General features: G+C 43.5%; 2 protein-coding genes across 5 annotated transcripts in view; both read right to left on the bottom strand.

The window, feature by feature from the left end:
* Window positions 1-11,812, bottom strand: part of LOC144267255 (cullin-associated NEDD8-dissociated protein 1-like) — a 39,662-nt gene extending 27,850 nt beyond the window's left edge. The window contains exons 1-2 of one of the 4 annotated variants that reach the window (XM_077821039.1): window positions 11,584-11,812; window positions 7,508-7,651 (exon numbers count right to left, since the gene is read on the bottom strand). In XM_077821039.1, the coding sequence (XP_077677165.1) occupies window positions 7,508-7,651; window positions 11,584-11,651 (212 nt within the window). In that variant the 5' untranslated portion in view covers window positions 11,652-11,812. Of the gene's footprint in view, window positions 1-7,507; window positions 7,652-7,778; window positions 7,980-8,003; window positions 8,217-11,583 lie in introns of those variants that run through there. The other 3 variants (XM_077821038.1, XM_077821040.1, XM_077821041.1) reach the window with 3 other exon arrangements.
* Window positions 11,813-14,885: 3,073 nt separating this feature from the next.
* Window positions 14,886-16,856, bottom strand: LOC144267263 (uncharacterized). The gene is given in 2 exon segments (XM_077821057.1): window positions 14,886-15,369; window positions 16,337-16,856. Coding segments are annotated over 2 exon segments (975 nt in total). The 3' UTR covers window positions 14,886-14,914.
* Between the last annotated feature and the right edge of the window lie 1,488 nt (window positions 16,857-18,344).

The following is an 18,344-nucleotide window of genomic DNA, read 5'->3' as shown; positions in this document are numbered from 1 at the left end:
TTTCCTCTCTTATGTCAGTAACAACATGAGATTGTCTCTAATGAATCCACTATTCAAAATTACATGTGCAATAATTGCCAGTAGGGTGTTTACGAGCAGTTAGCTGCAAATATTTTATATTCAAAGTTTGAGCTGTGTTAGTTAGTTTTGATTAGACAAGTAACATGGTAACGTCTCAGTTCTCTGATCAGATGAATATAACTCTTCAAATCAGATTTCAAGTTTCTGAATTTAAAATTATTCATCTTCCATGAATATTTTATACTATGTCATGACAATTAGTTGTTTCCACAGACATTCCACTAACAAATCTGGTTTAGAGAACATTCAGAAAATACAAACAGAAAGGAATGCAAACAAAGAAAATTCAATTTTTTATTGAAATGAACATTCACAGAAAATATGTTTAGCCCAACTCTAATAGTAATAATACATTGTACTTCTTATAGCGTAAGTGATTTGCTCAAGCTCACACAAGTCAGCAGCAGTATCAGTAACAGAACCCCCTAGTCCTGTGCCTTAATTGCAAGGCCATTCTTCCGCCTTCCACAGGACTCACTGGGAAAGTAACTCACAAAATTGAGCATCTTGTTTACAGAGAAACACCATGAGCCAGATGCTGCAGGCTTTATTTGGGGAAGGACTTCAATGGGAGTTTGGCCTGAATACAAGCTAAACTATCAGGTTCTCCAACTACTTTCTAGTATTTCCTGTGGGCATAGTATGGGGACTTAATCCATAACATGCCCCTTTGTGTAACCTGTTTATCAATTAAGAAATCTGTAGTATATGAAAGATGAGGTCATACTGTTTTCTGTGTATGCATCTTTAAATGTGAAGGAGTCTCCCAGTCTGATGCAAGAACAGCAGCTGCCATTTTGAATTCCAGTTCAGATGCAGAATGTTAGAGGGGGTCACTGTGCTTGTTTGTGCTCACCATCTTCCATACAGAGACTAGACTTGGTCTCTTTCCTCTATTATAAAGTCAAGCATCCAATCTGAGTAAAACATACCTTGCGCTTTCCATGTGCAAAACTTATCAGAATTTAGCAGCTGGCCGGGGGAGGGGGAGGTTGATGTGCAGTACAGCCATCTTGCTCAACAGGGTTCTAAAGAAACACTGCCAAGATGTTATTCCAAGGTAAAAATACATAGATGACCAGCCCCCAGAGATTTAACACTCAGCAATAGTATTCTCTCAATTGGCTACAAACATGACTACGTGCACATGGTGAGAGAAAGAGGATTACTTTGCCACACTTTTTGCTACTGTCGATAATACTTGTAAGACAAACTCATTTTTCAAGAATAGTAATGCTTCACATGAACTGGGACTGGAATTTTAGGCTTAGTATCCTGCACTGTATTATGGTAAAACCGTATGACTGCCGTTTCCTTGGGACTCTTATCAAAGTCAGCTGTGAATCTAGCTCATAAAGAAAGAGTGCCAATTGTTCCGGAGAGTCCAAAACCCTGCGCAGCACCATGTAGCCTCCATCAACATATCCCAATCTTACTAAAGTTTATTCAGATACACAAGTGGAGCCAGAACTGGTTCCCACTGAAGCAAAGTAACATTCCCTTTGATTTCAAAGGCAACTGAATGGGACCCTTCGATTAAGAATTCATCATGTAAACAATATGACTATTAAGAATGTTTATATTAGAAAGTGTCACTGTTATGCATTTTGTTACAATATTTGTGACTGTCCATAGCAGATAAAATTCCCTGAAAGCCTAAAAACAAAAAGTATCTTTACCTACAGTGTTTTATCCTTGTCTATTTGGCAAACCTTGTATTTTTCCTTGTTGTGATGCTAATTGTGCAGAATCTGTATGAACCTACATGTATTTCCTTTTTGGTGTATCAGAACCATGACAGAGTGGGGCATGGACCTGCTGACAGAATAAAGCATTTGTTAAAGTTAACACTGTGAGCTCACATGTAGCCTGTTTTTTGGCAGGAACTTTTTTTTTTTTAATTCAGTGATCGAGGCAAAAATAGCTATTTAGAAGCCAAATGAATCTTCTGAAATACAAAAGTTTGAAAAGTAATATAAGCACTAATGTAAGCGCTTTTTGTCCATGAATCTCACAGTACCGGTTATCCCTATTTTACATATAGGGAAACCAAGACACAGAAATTACATGATTTGCCTGGATCAAACAAAAAGCTCACGGACTATCCAGGAAGAGACAAGAGGTCTCCTGAAACCCAGTCCTGTGCCCTGTATAGGCCACATAGATCAGATGTTGGGCCTAACCAGACTGTCAGCATCCGAAGGAATCTCTTGTTAAAGATACTGACCACAGAATCCTAGAATCGTAGGACTGGAAGAGACCTTGAGCAGTCTTCTAGTTCAGTCCCCTGTACTCAAGGCAGGACTAAGTATGATCTAGACCAGGGGCTCTCAACCTTTCCAGACTACTGTACCCCTTTCAGGAGTCTGATCTGTCTTGCGTACCCCAAGTTTCACCTCACTTAAAAACTTGGGCTTCAGCTTCAGCCCCGCGTGGCAGGGCTCAGGCTTTGGCTTTCTGCCCTGGGCACCAGTGAGTCTAACACTGGCGACCCCATTAAAATGAACTCACCCACAGTCTGAGAGACATGCTGATATAGTATATATAAAAGTATAAACAAATCACTGTCTGCATAAAATTTTAGTTTGAACTGACTTTGCTAGTGCTTTTATGTGGCCTAGGCAAAAATCTAAATGAGCTGATGTACTTCCTGGAAGACCTCCGCGTACCCGCAGGGGTACACGTACCCCTTGTTGAGAATCACTGATTTAGACCATCCCTGACAGGTGTTTGTCTAACCTGCTCTTTAAAATCTCCAGTGACAGAGATTCCACAACCTCCTTAAGCAATTTATTCCAGGGCTTAACTACCCTGTAAGAACAAGACCAATGGTGGAACCTAATGTCCAACCTGAACTGCCCTTGCTACAGTTTAAGACCACTGCTTCTTGTCCTATCCTCAGAGATAAATGAGAACAATTTTTCTCCCTCCTCCAGGTTAGCAACCTTCTATGTACTTGAAAATTGTTATGTTCCCCATCAGTCTTCTCTTCCCCAGACTAAACAAACCCAATTTTTTCAATTGTCCTTCATAGGTCATGTTTTCTAGACCTTTAATCATTTTTTTGCTCTTCTATGGACTTTCTCCAATTTGTCTACATCTTTCCTGAAATGTGTCACCCAGAATTGGACACAATACTCCAGCTGAGACCTAATCAGTTCAGAGTAGAGCGGAAGTATTACTTCTTGTGTCTTGCTTACAACACCCCTGTTAATACAGTGGTTCTCAAACTTTTGTACTGGTGACCCCTTTCACATAGCAAGCCTCTGAGTGCGACCCCCACTTATAAATTAAAAACACTTTTAAATATATTTAACACCATTATAAATGCGGGAGGCAAAGTGGAGTTTGGGGTAGAGGCTGACAGATCGCGACCCCCCTCCCCCATGTAATAACCTTACCACCCCGAGGGGTCCCGATCCCCAGTTTGAGAACCCCTATGCTAATACATCCCAGAATGTTTTCTTTTTTTGCAACAGTGTTACACTGTTGACTCATATTTAGCTTGTGATCCACTGTGACCCCCCAGATCCCTTTCTACAGTACTCCTCCCTAGGAAGTCATTTTAATCCTATCCTCCAAAGCACTTGCAACCCCTCCAAGCTTGGTATCATTTGCAAACTTTTTTTTTTTTTTTATCTGGACCCCTCTCTGAAGAAATAAAATTTTAAGGATGCAAGTTTAGATATGGCAAAATCTACAATATAAGCCTTTCGATAGTTTCATCTACTGTTCCTACAAAACTATTATACATTCATCCCTACCCACACATCTCTCACCATAACTAGAGACTGTCGCTGCCTTGTATCAGACAGAAAGCATTCATACGGAAGATTCAATCTACAACCTATCCTGAAGGATGACCCATCACTCTCACAGATCTTGGGAGACAGGCCAGTCCTTGCCTACAGACAGCCCTCCAACCTGAAGCAAATGCTCACCAGCAACCACACACCACACAACAGAACCACTAACCCAGGAACCTATCCTTGCAACAAAGCCCGTTGCCAAATGTGTCCACATATCTATTCAGGGGACACCATCATAGGGCCTAATCACATCAGTCACACTCTCAGAGACTCAAAAAGAAAAGGAGTACTTGTGGCACCTTAGAGACTAACCAATTTATTTGAGCATGAGCTTTCGTGAGCTACAGCTCACTTCATCGGATGCATACCGTGGAAACTGCAGCAGACTTTATATACACACAGAGAACATGAAACAATACCTCCTCCCACCCCACTGTCCTGCTGGTAATAGCTTATCTAAAGTGATCATCAAGTTGGGCCATTTCCAGCACAAATCTAGGTTTTCTCACCCTCCACCCCCCCACACACAAACTCACTCTCCTGCTGGTAATAGCCCATCCAAAGTGACAACTCTCTACACAATGTGCATGATAATCAAGGTGGGCCATGTCCAGCACAAATCCAGGCTCTCTCACCCCCCCCCCCCCCTTTTTTTTTTTTTTCCCAGGGAACACACACACACACAAACTCACTCTCCTGCTGGCAATAGCTCATCCAAACTGACCACTCTCCAAGTTTAAATCCAAGTTTAACCAGAACGTTTGGGGGGGGGGGGGGGCGGGGAAGGGTAGGAAAAAACAAGGGGAAATAGGCTACCTTGCATAATGACTTAGCCACTCCCAGTCTCTATTTAAGCCTAAATTAATAGTATCCAATTTGCAAATGAATTCCAATTCAGCAGTTTCTCACTGGAGTCTGGATTTGAAGTTTTTTTGTTTTAAGATAGCGACCTTCATGTCTGTGATTGCGTGACCAGAGAGATTGAAGTGTTCTCCGACTGGTTTATGAATGTTATAATTCTTGACATCTGATTTGTGTCCATTTATTCTTTTACGTAGAGACTGTCCAGTTTGACCAATGTAAATGGCAGAGGGGCATTGCTGGCACATGATGGCATATATCACATTGGTGGATGTGCAGGTGAACGAGCCTCTGATAGTGTGGTGATGTTATTAGGCCCTGTGATGGTGTCCCCTGAATAGATATGTGGGCACAGTTGGCAACGGGCTTTGTTGCAAGGATAAGTTCCTCGGTTAGTGGTTCTGTTGTGTGGTATGTGGTTGTTGGTGAGTATTTGCTTCAGGTTGCGGGGCTGTCTGTAGGCAAGGACTGGCCTGTCTCCCAAGATTTGTGAGAGTGTTGGGTCATCCTTTAGGATAGGTTGTAGATCTTTGATAATGCGTTGGAGGGGTTTTAGTTGGGGGCTGAAGGTGATGGCTAGTGGCGTTCTGTTATTTTCTTTGTTAGGCCTGTCCTGTAGTAGGTAACTTCTGGGAACTCTTCTGGCTCTATCAATCTGTTTCTTCACTTCCGCAGGTGGGTATTGTAGTTGTAAGAAAGCTTGACAGAGATCTTGTAGGTGTTTGTCTCTGTCTGAGGGGCTGGAGCAAATGCGGTTGTATCGCAGAGCTTGGCTGTAGACGATGGATCATGTGGTGTGGTCAGGGTGAAAGCTGGAGGCATGTAGGTAGGAATAGCGGTCAGTAGGTTTCCGGTATAGGGTGGTGTTTATGTGACCATTGTTTATTAGCACTGTAGTGTCCAGGAAGTGGATCTCTTGTGTGGACTGGACCAGGCTGAGGTTGATGGTGGGATGGAAGTTGTTGAAATCATGGTGGAATTCCTCAAGGGCTTCTTTTCCATGGGTCCAGATGATGAAGATGTCATCAATAAAGCGCAAGTAGAGTAGGGGCTTTAGGGGACGAGAGCTGAGGAAGCGTTGTTCTAAATCAGCCATAAAAATGTTGGCATACTGTGGGGCCATGCGGGTACCCATAGCAGTGCCGCTGATCTGAAGGTATACATTGTCCCCAAATGTGAAATAGTTATGGGTAAGGACAAAGTCACAAAGTTCAGCCACCAGGTTAGCCGTGACATTATCGGGGATAGTGTTCTTGACAGTTTGTAGTCCATCTTTGTGTGGAATGTTGGTGTAGAGGGCTTCTACATCCATAGTGGCCAGGATGGTGTTATCAGGAAGATCACCGATGGATTGAAGTTTCCTCAGGAAATCAGTGGTGTCTCGAAGGTAGCTGGGAGTGCTGGTAGCGTAGGGCCTGAGGAGGGAGTCTACATAGCCAGACAATCCTGCTGTCAGGGTGCCAATGCCTGAGATGATGGGGCGCCCAGGAGTTCCAGGTTTATGGATCTTGGGTAGTAGATAGAATATCCCAGGTCGGGGTTCCAGGGGTGTGTCTGTGCGGATTTGATCTTGTGCTTTTTCAGGAAGTTTCTTGAGCAAATGCTGTAGTTGCATGTAGAGACTCGTTCACCTGCACATCTACCAATGTGATATATGCCATTATGTGCCAGCAATGCCCCTCTGCCATGTACATTGGTCAAACTGGACAGTCTCTACGTAAAAGAATAAATGGACACAAATCAGACGTCAAGAATTATAACATTCATAAACCAGTCGGAGAACACTTCAATCTCTTTGGTCACTCGATCACAGACCTAAAAGTTGCAATTCTTCAACAAAAAAAACTTCAAAAACAGACTCCAACGAGAGACTGCTGAATTGGAATTAATTTGCAAACTGGATACAATTAACTTAGGCTCGAATAAAGACTGGGAGTGGATGGGTCATTACACAAAGTAAAACTATTTCCCAATGTTTATTCCCCCCCTCCATCCCCCACTGTTCCTCAGACGTTCTTGTCAACTGCTGGAAATGGCCCACCTTGATTATCACTACAAAACGTTTCCCGCTCCCCCACCTCCACCCCGCTCTCCTGCTGGTAATAACTCACCTTAAATGATCACTCTCTTGTTATAGTGTTCAGAGTAACAGCCGTGTTAGTTTGTATTCGCAAAAAGAAAAGGGGTACTTGTGGCACCTTATTGACTAACCAATTTATCTGAGCGTAAGCTTTCGTGAGCTACAGCTCACTTCATCGGATGCATACTGTGGAAAGTAGAGGAGATCTTTTTATACACACAAAGCATGAAAAAATGGGTGTATAAAAAGATCTTCTATGCTTTCCACAGTATGCATCCGATGAAGTGAGCTGTAGCTCATGAAAGCTTATGCTCAAATAAATTGGTTAGTCTCTAAGGTGCCACAAGTCCTCCTTTTCTTTTTGTTACAGTGTGTATGGTAACACCCATTGTTTCATGTTCTCTATGTATATAAATCTCCTCACTGTATTTTCCACTGAATGCATCCGATGAAGTGAGCTGTAGCTCACGAAAGCTTATGCGCAAATAAATTGGTTAGTCTCTAAGGTGCCACAAGTACTTCTTTTCTTTTTGCAAATACAGCCTAACATGGCTGCTACTCTGAAAGGAAGCTATAAGACACTGTATACCTAGGGCTCTATTCTAAAGAATTTTCTGGATTATTTGACAGTTTCATTGCTACTAGTATGTGTTTTACTCTATATACAGGCTCTTACCACTTGACAGCCAAGTTCTGCACCTCCCCGTTTTTGTCCTCAAGCAATTTTAAAAGCATTTTCACAACTTTCTTCTCACTGTCTTCATCCAGCTTTATGGAATCTTTCTGCAGTTCCATCATCAGGTCATTGGTGGCCATAAATCTGAAACGAAGAATATCAACAATAGGTTGACCGGTATGTAAACACAGATACATTTCACAGAGATCAGTGCAGAGGATAAAATTTAGTATTCACATGGCACAAATATGGAAAGCACTTAAACACTAACTAATTAATCCTCACAACCCTCCTGTGAGTTAGTTAAGAAAGTCGTTCCTCCATCCCCCGTTTGGACAAGTGGGGGAACTCAGGCAGAAGGAATTGGTGGCAAAGAATTCAGCTAGTTCAGAACGAAGTGAGACAAGACACAGGAGAATTTTAAGTTATTCTCTCCCCTCAAATCTGCTCTGAAACATGACTCTACAAAAATGGTATTGTGGCATTCCACATGTACTTTGTCTCAATGTTTCCAGATGGAATGGTCTCCGGTTACGAGAACAAAATGCGTTTTCTAATTGCCAGTCCTGCAAAAGTCAGCCTGGGATCTGAAAATCCAGATAGGCTCTTTCTAGCTTACTCATCATTACTAGTCATAAAACTTCTGACAGCCAGATTCTGCCTTCAGTTTCACTGAGGCACAATTATAAAACTGAGGGCAGAAGACGGTCCGACAACTGTACCTTTGCTAACAATTCTGTTGATAATGCAGGAGACAAAATAAAAGCTAGCTCACTCTCTTGCAAAGTTGACAGAGTAAAAACTTATTTTAATCACGCAAACAAGCGGATAGTATGCTGATTACACAGAGAGAAAATCTCTTGAGAAAGAAAGTGCCATTTTTACATAATCACTCCTCAGACTAGCATTCAGCGTAGCAGCCGTGTTAGTCTGTATCCGCAAAAAGAAAAGGAGGATTTGTAGCACCTTTACAGACTAACCAATTTATTTGAGCATAAGCTGTCGTGGGCTACAGCTCACTTCATCGGATGCATTCAGTGGAAAATAGTGCTCAGACTAGAAGTGCACTTTAAAGTTATCTAGGCTAGTGTTTCTCAACCTTTTTGATACCAGGGACCAGCTTGCTGCCTTCCTAAAATGTGCCAGGGAGATCCCAGGGACTGGCGCCGCATGGGCCAGTCACTGAGAAATACTGATCTAGGCTATATTTAAACTTCTATTGTTCACTCTAGTCACTCAGTTTGTTTATTTCCTTCTGGAGTGTCTTGTATTCTTCAAAAATCTGAATGGTTTGTTGTATCATCAAAAAATTTAACCTCCTCTCTTGTTTACTTCCTCCTTAGAGGCCTTATCTATACTGAAAAAATGTGTTTTTCTGCACCACTGTAGCCCCACCAATGCTACTAATATTGAAAGCTGTACTGTAGTCAGGATGTAGGCTCTTTTACCATCCCGGGTTATGAGATACAAGGCACTCTACCTAGGCTACAGCTTCTACTGTTGCTCGCACTAGTGAAGCTGCACTAGTGCAAGAGACACATTTTTCCAGGCTACCTGTACCCCAAATCATCAATATCTACATCACAGTTCCCAATACTGATCCTTCTCATATCCCACATGTGAGAAGCAGCCATTCATGATGACTTTATTCCTTATTGCCACTAGTTATTTAGATTTAACGTTCAGCTAGATGGATGACTTTCAGATGCACATCTTTTCACAAATGAAACCAAATATTTGGCCTCCAGGTTCAGAAAATCCTTAGAATTGCAGCTCCCTATTAGTGAGTGTAATTTTATAACATGGATAAATATCCAAAAGGGACTAAATGGAAATAACTCCCTTTCATTTCACAAGCTGCTTAAGCTACATTTTAAAAATCAAGCTTCCGATCAGCATGTTCAGCATTTAAAAATGCTACCGCAATAGTTTTGCCATGTCTTTGGTGTGTAAGCCTGTGCTTGAGTAGCAAAATAACTACATCTGGGATAAGAGACTCTTAGATCACCAGCCAGAAATTGAAGATGAGAGAATTAAAGGAATTACTGATCTACAATTTAAACAATATTTGACTTTATTTTTGATTAAGCAAGGACTATTTAGCTCCATTTTAAATTGGAAGTCTGCACAAAGCATGACAACACATGTAAAGATCCTGAATAAGAGCTAATGAAGCTGATCTATCATCAGCTTCATTGGGGAAAAAAAAAAATCCATTTTATCATCAAAAAACGTAGACATGTCTTCTAGAAGTTATACTACTATAAATAAAAATAAAAAAAACTCTCTCTTATAAAGTACCTCAAACCTTCCTATCTGGCATAAACATTACCCATTCTGGCTGGGGGCAGGGGTACAGTTGGCAGAATTGCAATAGAGTAAAAATCTTTCATAGTGAATCAGCACATTTTTTAAACACACCTATTACATTTTATTTATAGAGCACCTTGAATACCACTGACTCCAAAGTCTAACAAGGTTTATTTGCCTTTCCAGAAACATATATACCCAAAAGAATAAAAGCAGCTGAGCATCTTGGTCCATTTAGAGAAGTATTTTAGTGGAAACGAAATATTTCCTCAACATGCCAATATAGTTTAAAAATAAAGGATTTGAGCACAGCGAATACCTGTAATACTGTATCCATATCCTTGGGTACATGTGCTACACTTTACTGCAGTTCCATAAAACACTTTTCAAAGGCAAAATGCTGCACATAAAACATGACAAAACCATGACCAATAAAATTAAAGTACTCCTTAAAGAAGTATTTCAAAATCCAACTGCATGAATGGATGGTAAGAGGATACACACACAGGACAATTACTACTTAATTTAAAAGGACCTTTAATTAAAATAAAATCATTTTAAAAATCTGAACAAGCTACTAATAATATTTTAGGATCAAATTCTATTTTAAGATCTGCTCTTTGATACTCTAGAACAAATCCCACTGATGCCAACAGAAGTCACTTACAGCATAGTTTTGGCCCTGAGGTTATTAAAATAGAAGTTGTTTTAATTTGCTTATCTCATTATTAAACTATTTGTTCAGTTTAGGTATTTCTCTCTTTTTGGACAATTAAAAGAGACAATTGCGTGTTTCCTTCTAGTCAGCTTCACTTAGGGTTCTCTAGCACAATGCTGCAATGTTTAAGTTGTAGATGCATATTTTAAAAAATAATAAATTCTGTTTTTAACATAAAAAAAATAATCTGTATTTTGGGCCCCTAACTACCTGATAATAGTAACCCTTAGTTCCTCTTTAACAGGTTGGGATATCTAACCCTTTTACTTAATCATTTATTCAGGCCAATAAAAGCTACATGTGTTACTCCATACCAACTTTCCCCTTCACTTTTGTGGCTTATGACTGATGATTCACTGTCCTACACTATTACTTTATTTGAACTCCAAGTGGGTTTGTTCACCCCCCTCCAAACACATACAAATAAACCAGTGATGAGGGACCACCACCATCCAACTACTTTTAAAAGAAGGCCTCATATGCCTTTTTATTTTTCTTGAACAGCACAGAACACACAGCAGATATTTTCCCAGATAATAGCAGCTGATTAGGATTTTTTCTCCCCTAGCTGCTGCTGTCCAGTGCCCCTCAGGCCCCAATTCGGGCATGGGGGGGGTGGAGGTTGAGAGGGAGAGAGTTCTCTAAAATAAGAGCAAAATCTCTAACCACTTGTAAGATAAATTAAAAAAAACTTAGCTTGTTTCCCCACCACCAACCACGGAACCCTTCGTTTGGGCATTCATGTGTTTACTAATCAATCCCAGAACATACAGCAGATTCCTCACCCTTTGGGGGGCGGGGAGATTGCACTGATTGCAGCTGACCCTTAAGGAATTTTGCAATTGACACCTCCTCTTTTTTCGGGTTTTGTACTAGCTGCAATTAATAAAACAACCCCTCTCTACTCTAGGAGGGTTGAACTAGCTGCAGTCAACAAGATCTCTCCCTTGTATGGGTTTGCAGATACACACCTTGCTACCCCTAACTAGTGAGTTGCGATTAACGAGATCTCCCCCAAACTAATCTCAAACAGCAGTTGGGATCCTACCTAAAATCTTTGTCAGTGGATGTCATCTTCTCCAGGAGGTTAGAGATATGATAGGACACGTTAGTCATCTTGCCCTGCAGCTCCTAGAAGGTGCTCCCCTTACTAAAGCCTGGATTTTTTAGGGGATGTTGAAGTTTCGTGCTGCCCTGAGCCGGGGTGCTTGCTTGCTGGAGATCTGCATGGAGAATATGGCGACAGAAGGGACACAGTGAGGCTGGGGTGGTGTTTTCCTCTCTACCCCCCACCCCCTTCGAAGTCGCTGGAAAAGCTGAGCCCCTGCACTGTAATCATGGGATATAAATAGCCCGGAGTCCAGGCTGCTGAGCTACGGGCGCCACCTGCCGGCAGTTATTCGTAGCCTCTCAAGTTACAGCAAGGAGCGGGATAGGGACACGGGGCAGCAGCCCCAGCTGCTTTTACCCCCCCCCCCCCCCCCAGATTAAACTCATCACTTTTTCCCTCTCCCAACACTACCGATTGCCGGACTACTGACAGGTGAACAGAAGCATTCTCCTTTATGATTAACATTCTCTTGCTGGCACCCGTTTCATTCATGGCATCCATAATCTTGAGCTTGGTGAAATTATGCTTGCTTGACTGTGCTGAACTGTGACACTGTACATGCTGTTTTATGTGCTATTATCACTAAATGAACAGGAATGATTCAGAAAACAGAACGATACTGTCTACCCCAACACCTTGGTTTACAGCAAAGAAAAGGCAAGAAAAACTGAAAAATGTACCTGATGGTTTAATATGTCCCTTTGGCCTTGTCTACACTACGAAATTAGGTCGAATTTATAGAAGTCGGTTTTGTAGAAAGCGTTTTTATACAGTCGATTGTGTGTGTCCCCACACAAATGCTGTAAGTGCATGTAGTCGGCGGAGTGTGTCCACAGTACCGAGGCAACCATCGACTTCTGGAGCATTGCACTGTGGGTGGCTATCCCACAGTTCCCGCAGTCTCCGCCGCCCATTTGAATTCTAGGTAGAAATCCCAGTGCCTGATGGGGCTAAAACATTGTCGTGGGTAGTTCTGGGTACATATTGTCAGGCCCCCCTCCCTCCCTCCACGAAAGCAAGGGCAGACAATTGTTTTGCGCCTTTTTTCTTGAGTTACCTGTGCAGACACCATACCACAGCAAGGAACCCACTCAGCTAACCGTCACCGTATGTCTCCTGGGTGCTGGCAGACATGGTACTGCATTGCTACACAGCAACAGTTTATTGCCTTTTGGCAGCAGACAGTGCAGTATGACTGGTAGCCGTCGTCAACGTAGTCCAGGGTGCTCTTTTACCCAACCTCGATGAGATCATGGGCACCTAGGCAAACATGGGAGTGACTCAGCCAGGTCATTTCCCTTTTAAGTTTCGTCTCATGGCAACTCAGTCCTACCGGCAGTGCACTGTCTTTTAATCTGCAGCCAGCAGAAGACGACGGCCAGCAGTCATACTGCATCGTCTTCTGCCGAGCACCCAGGAGATGATGATGGCTAGCGGTCGTACTGCATAGACTGCTGCCAGCAAGATGTATAAAGATAGATGAAGTAGCTCAAAACTAGAAATAGACCAGATTTGTTTTGTATTCATTTTCTCCTCCCTCCCTCCGTGAAATCAACAGCCTGCTAAACCCAGTTTTGAGTTCTATCCTTGAGGGGGCCATTCTGTTTCTCGCCAAGCCACCCCCTTTGTTGATTTTAATTCCCTGTAAGACAACCCTGTAAGCCATGTTGTCAGTTGCCCCTCCCTCCGCCAGACCAACGGCAAACAATTGTTTTGCACCCTTTTCCCTGGATTGCCCGAGCAGGAGCAGACACCATTGCACAGCAAGCATGGAGCCCATTCAGCTCACCACAGCAGTTATGATCATTGTAAACTCCTTGCGCATTATCGTGCAGCGTATGCAGAACCAGCACCTGAAAAACCAGGCGAGGAGGCGACAGCAGCACGGTGATGAGGACATGGACACACTTTTCTCTAAAACCGCGTTCCCCCGCAATTTGGAGATAATGGTGTTAATGGGGCAGGCTCATGCCGTGGAATGCCGATTCCGGGCCCAGGAAACAAGCACAGAGTGATGGGACCACATAGTGTTGCAGGTCTGGGATGATTCCCAGTGGCTCCGAAACTTTCGCATGCATAAGGGCAGTTTCATGGAACTTTGTGACTTGCTTTCCCTGAAGCACAAGAATACCAAGATGAGAGCAGCCCGCACAGTTCACAAGCGAGTGGCAATAGCCCTGTGGAAACTTGCAACGCCAGACAGCTACCGGTCAGTCAGGAATCAATTTGGAGTGGGCAAATCTACTGTGGGGGTTGCTGTGATGCAAGTAGCCAACGCAATCACTGAGCTGCTGCTATCAAAGTTAGTGACTCTGGGAAATGTGCAGGTCATACTAGATGGCTTTGCTGCAATGGGATTCCATAACTGTGGTGGGGCTATAGACGGAACGCATATCCCTATCTTGGGACCGGACCACCAGGGCAGCCAGTACATAAACCACAAGGAGTACTTTTAAATGGTGCTTCAAGCACTGGTGGATCACAAGGAACATTTCACCAACATCAACATGGGATGGCCGGGAAAGGTTCATGACGCTAACGTCTTCAGGAACTCTGGTCTGTTTAAACGGCTGCAGGAAGGGATTTACTTCCCAGACCAGAAAATAACTGTTGGGGATGTTGAAATGCCTATAGTTATCCTTGGGGACCCAGCCTACCCTTAATGCCCTGGCTCATGAAGCCATACACAGGCACCCTGGACAGTAGTCAGGAGCTGTTCAACTATAGGCTGAGCAAGTGCAGAATGGTGGTAGAATGTGCTTTTGGACATTTGAAAGTGCGCTGGCGCAGTTTACTGACTCGGTTAGGTCTCAGCACAAGCAATATTCCAATTGTAATTGCTGCTTGTTGTGTGCTCCACAATCTCTGTGAGAGTAAGGGGCAGACGTTTATGGCAGGGTGGGAGGTTGATGCAAATCGCCTGGCAGCTGAATACGCGCAGCCAGACACCAGGGCGGTTAGAAGAATACAGCAGGAAGCAGTGCGCATCAGAGAAGCTTTGAAAACCAGTTTCATGACTGGCCAGGGTACTGTGTGACACTTCTGTTTGTTTCTCCTTGATGAAAACCCGCCCCCTTGGTTGACTCTAATTCCCTGTAAGCCACCCGCCCTCCTGCCTTCGATCACAGCTTGCTTGCAAAGGAAATAAAGTCACTATCATTTAAAAAACATGTATTCTTTATTAATTGATTATAAAAATAGGGAGATAACTCACAAGGTAGCCTGGGTGGGGTGTGGGAGGAGGATAGGAGGGAAGGAAAAGGCCACTTTAAAACTTGTTGAATGCCAGCCTTCTGTTGCTTGGGCTGTCCACTGGGGTGGGGTGGTTGGGTGCCCAGAGCCTCCCACCCCGCGTTCTTGGGCATCTGGGTGAGGAGGCTATGGAACTTGGGGAGGAGGGAGGGCGGTTAAGCAGGGGCTGCAGCGGCAGTCTGTGGTCATGCTGCCATTCCTGAACCTCCACCAGACGCCAGAGCATGTCCGTTTGATCCCGCAGTATCCCCAGCGTTTCCTCATGCCTCCTCTAATCTTCCTACCACCACCTCTCCTCACGTTCATCGGCCACAGTCCTGTACTCTGCTATTGTGTCCCTCCACACAGCTCTGTCAGTGCCGGACGACCGCATGAGCTCAGAGAACATGTCATTGCAGGTGTGTTTTTTTCGCCGCCTTATCTGAGATAGCCTCTGGGATGGAGGAGGGAGGCTTGAAACATTTGCAGCTGCTGGAGTTAAAAAAGGGAGTGAAGTATTTAGAAAGATACATTTTACAGAACAATGGCTATACTCTTTCACAGTGAACAACACTATTCACCTTACATAGCACATGTGATTTTGGTACAAGGTCGCATTTTGCATCTTATATTGAGTGCCTGCGGCTTTGGTGTTAGAGATCACACACGCAGGCAACAGAATTCGGCTTGCAGGTGGCCATGGTAAGCCATAGTCTTTCGGCTTCTGTAACCTTCATAACAGCAGCCCCTCCTTTCCCATACCAAGCAAATCCCGTTGAGTTGGCCATTTACTGCTGCAGTTTTCCTGTTAACGTGCAGCAGCAGAAACCAAACTAACCCCTTCCCCCCATCCAATTCTCTGGGATGATTGCTTTTCCCCTCCCCCACCGCCTGGCTGGTATCGGGGAAGATCCCTGCTAGCCAAACGCGAACAGCTCAGCACCAATGGCCCCCCCTACCACCGCGTGGCTAACTGCGGGGAGGATTTATTTTCAGCCACAGGCAAGCAGCCCAGTAGGAACGGCCACCTCTGAATGTCCCCTTAATCAAATTCCCCTATTTCAACCAGGTTACCATGAATGATATCACTCTCCTGAGGATAACACAGAGAGATAAAGAACGGATGTTGCCTGAATGCCAGCAAAGACCGGGACCATACGCTGCCAGGCTTTGTCATGCAATGATACCAGATTACTTGCTACTAGCATGGCATGGTAAAGTGTCCTACCATGGAGGATGGAATAAGGCTGCTCTCCCCATAAACCTTCTGCAAAGGCTTTAGAGTACCTCCAGGAGAGCTTCATGGAGATGTCCCTGGAAGATTTCCACTCCATCCCCAGACATGTTAACAGACTTTTCCAGTAGCAGTACTGGCCACAAATACATCCCAAGTCCTCAGGGCTACTTAATCATTAAAAAACGCTTGCTTTTATGACATGTATTATATTTAAAAAGGTACACTCAGCAGAGGTCCCTTCTCCGGCTTCATTGGGTTGGGAGGGTATTTCAGTCAGGGTGATAAAAAGATCCTGGCTGTTGGCGAAAATGGTGTGCTGTGTGCTCTCCCCAAGCTCGTCCTCCTCCTCATCTTCCCCATCTGCAAAATCCTCAGCCATGGCGGAGAGTATGCCATCCTCAGAGTCCACGGACAGGGGTGGGGTAGTGGTGACAGGCCCCCCTAGAATTGGATGCAGTTCAGCATAGAAGCGGCACGTCTGGGGCTCTGTCCCAGAGCGTCTGTTTGATTCTTTGGTTTTCTGGTACGCTTGTCTGAGCTCCTTAAGTTTCACGCGGCAGTGTGTTGCGTCCCTGATATAGCCTCTGTCCCTCATGGCCTCTGAGATTTTTTGAAATGTTTTGGCATTTCGTCTTTTGGAACGTAGTTCTGATAGCATGGATTCCTCTCCCCATACAGCGATCAGATCCAGTACCTCCCGTTCGGTCCATGCTGGAGCTCTTTTTCGATTCTGGGACTGCATGGTCACCTGTGCTGATGAGCTCACCTGGCCAAACAGGAAATGAGATTCAAAAAGTCCCAGGGCTTTTCCTGTACACCTGGCCAGTACATCTGAGTTCAGAGTGCTGTCCAGAGCAGCCACAACAGTGCACTGTGGGATAGCTCCCAGAGGCCAATACCTTCGAATTGTGTCCACACTAACCCTAATTCAAAACGGCGATGTTGATTTCAGCGCTAATCCCCTCGTTGGGGAGGAGTACAGAAATTGGTTTTAAGAGCCCTTTATGTCAAAAAAATGGCTTCGTTGTGTGGACGGGTGCAGGGTTAATTCGGATTTAATGCTGCTAAATCCGACATAAACTCGTAGTGTAGACCAGGCCTTTGTAACCTACTGGTCCATGTGCATTACACAGCCCTCTTGGTGCCCAATTCGCAGAGGATATGAGTCTGTTACAACCCACAGAACCTGACTCTTTAGCTCAAGCTGTGGCAGCTTTTGCATTTAGCTCTGGAGGTACCTAGTGGTTGGCCAAGCTGGTGGCTGTCACACTAGCAAAATACTATAATCTATTTACGTTTTCATAAGGAGATTGCTTCTTATTATATTCTAGAATCACTTAGAGGTCCCAGGATGCTACTTACTTTACTTACACTAAGACAGTTCTGGACCCAAAGAGCTCACATTCTATAAAGACAACACAGTCAAGGATGCAAAGAAATATTATTATTTCCATTTTACAGATGTGGAATTGAGGCACAAAATTACTTAGCCAAAGTCACAAGGGAAGTCTATGGCAAACATGGGAATTAAACCCATAAGATCCCAGGCCTTATCCACAAAACCATCCTTCCTTCTTTCAGGCTTAGCAACAAATAAATAATTTAAAAACAGCATTAACAACCTCAGACAAGCTTTGGAGCTTTATAAATGCTAATGCTATAACTGTTAAAGCCTCGTGTCAGGTCATTTTAGGCCCAAATGTAGGTTTTCTTTACAAACAAAAATTTCAATAAAAACATTTGTCTTCATTTCACGAAAATGTTAAAAGCTTGTAGTTTGGATTTAAACCTTGGACAAACCCAAACACTGTGTTATTGCATGAGAACCAGAAAGAGAAACCAGCAAGTAGTTTTCATTGTCCAAACTGAGTGAAATGCAAAAAGTAAATAAAATTAATGGGGAAAAAAAGTTAGTTTAAAATTTTTCACTTATAATCTCAGGTGTTGTTAGTAGCTTAGACAAAGTTATCTGTGCCTTTTCTAAGTCTACATGCTACATATTTATTGTTTATTTGTATTGTGATAATGCCTAGGGATTCCAGTTATGGACCAGGGCCTCACCCCTGTGCTAGGCATTGTACAAACACACAAAAACACAACACACTCAGGTTCACTTTTCCAATCTGTTGTTTTGCTGGTCTCAGAGCACTGCACAGACAGTGATTTTAGCTCTGGGGATGGGAGTACATGATGAGAAGATTGCCTTTACAAAGCACACTGAGGTGGCCTT

This window comes from Eretmochelys imbricata, chromosome 7 (assembly GCF_965152235.1).
Source record: "Eretmochelys imbricata isolate rEreImb1 chromosome 7, rEreImb1.hap1, whole genome shotgun sequence".
NCBI classification, from domain to species: Eukaryota; Metazoa; Chordata; order Testudines; family Cheloniidae; genus Eretmochelys; species Eretmochelys imbricata.
Note: the sequence above shows the minus strand (reverse complement) of the source record. Positions and strands in the feature narration are given on the sequence as shown.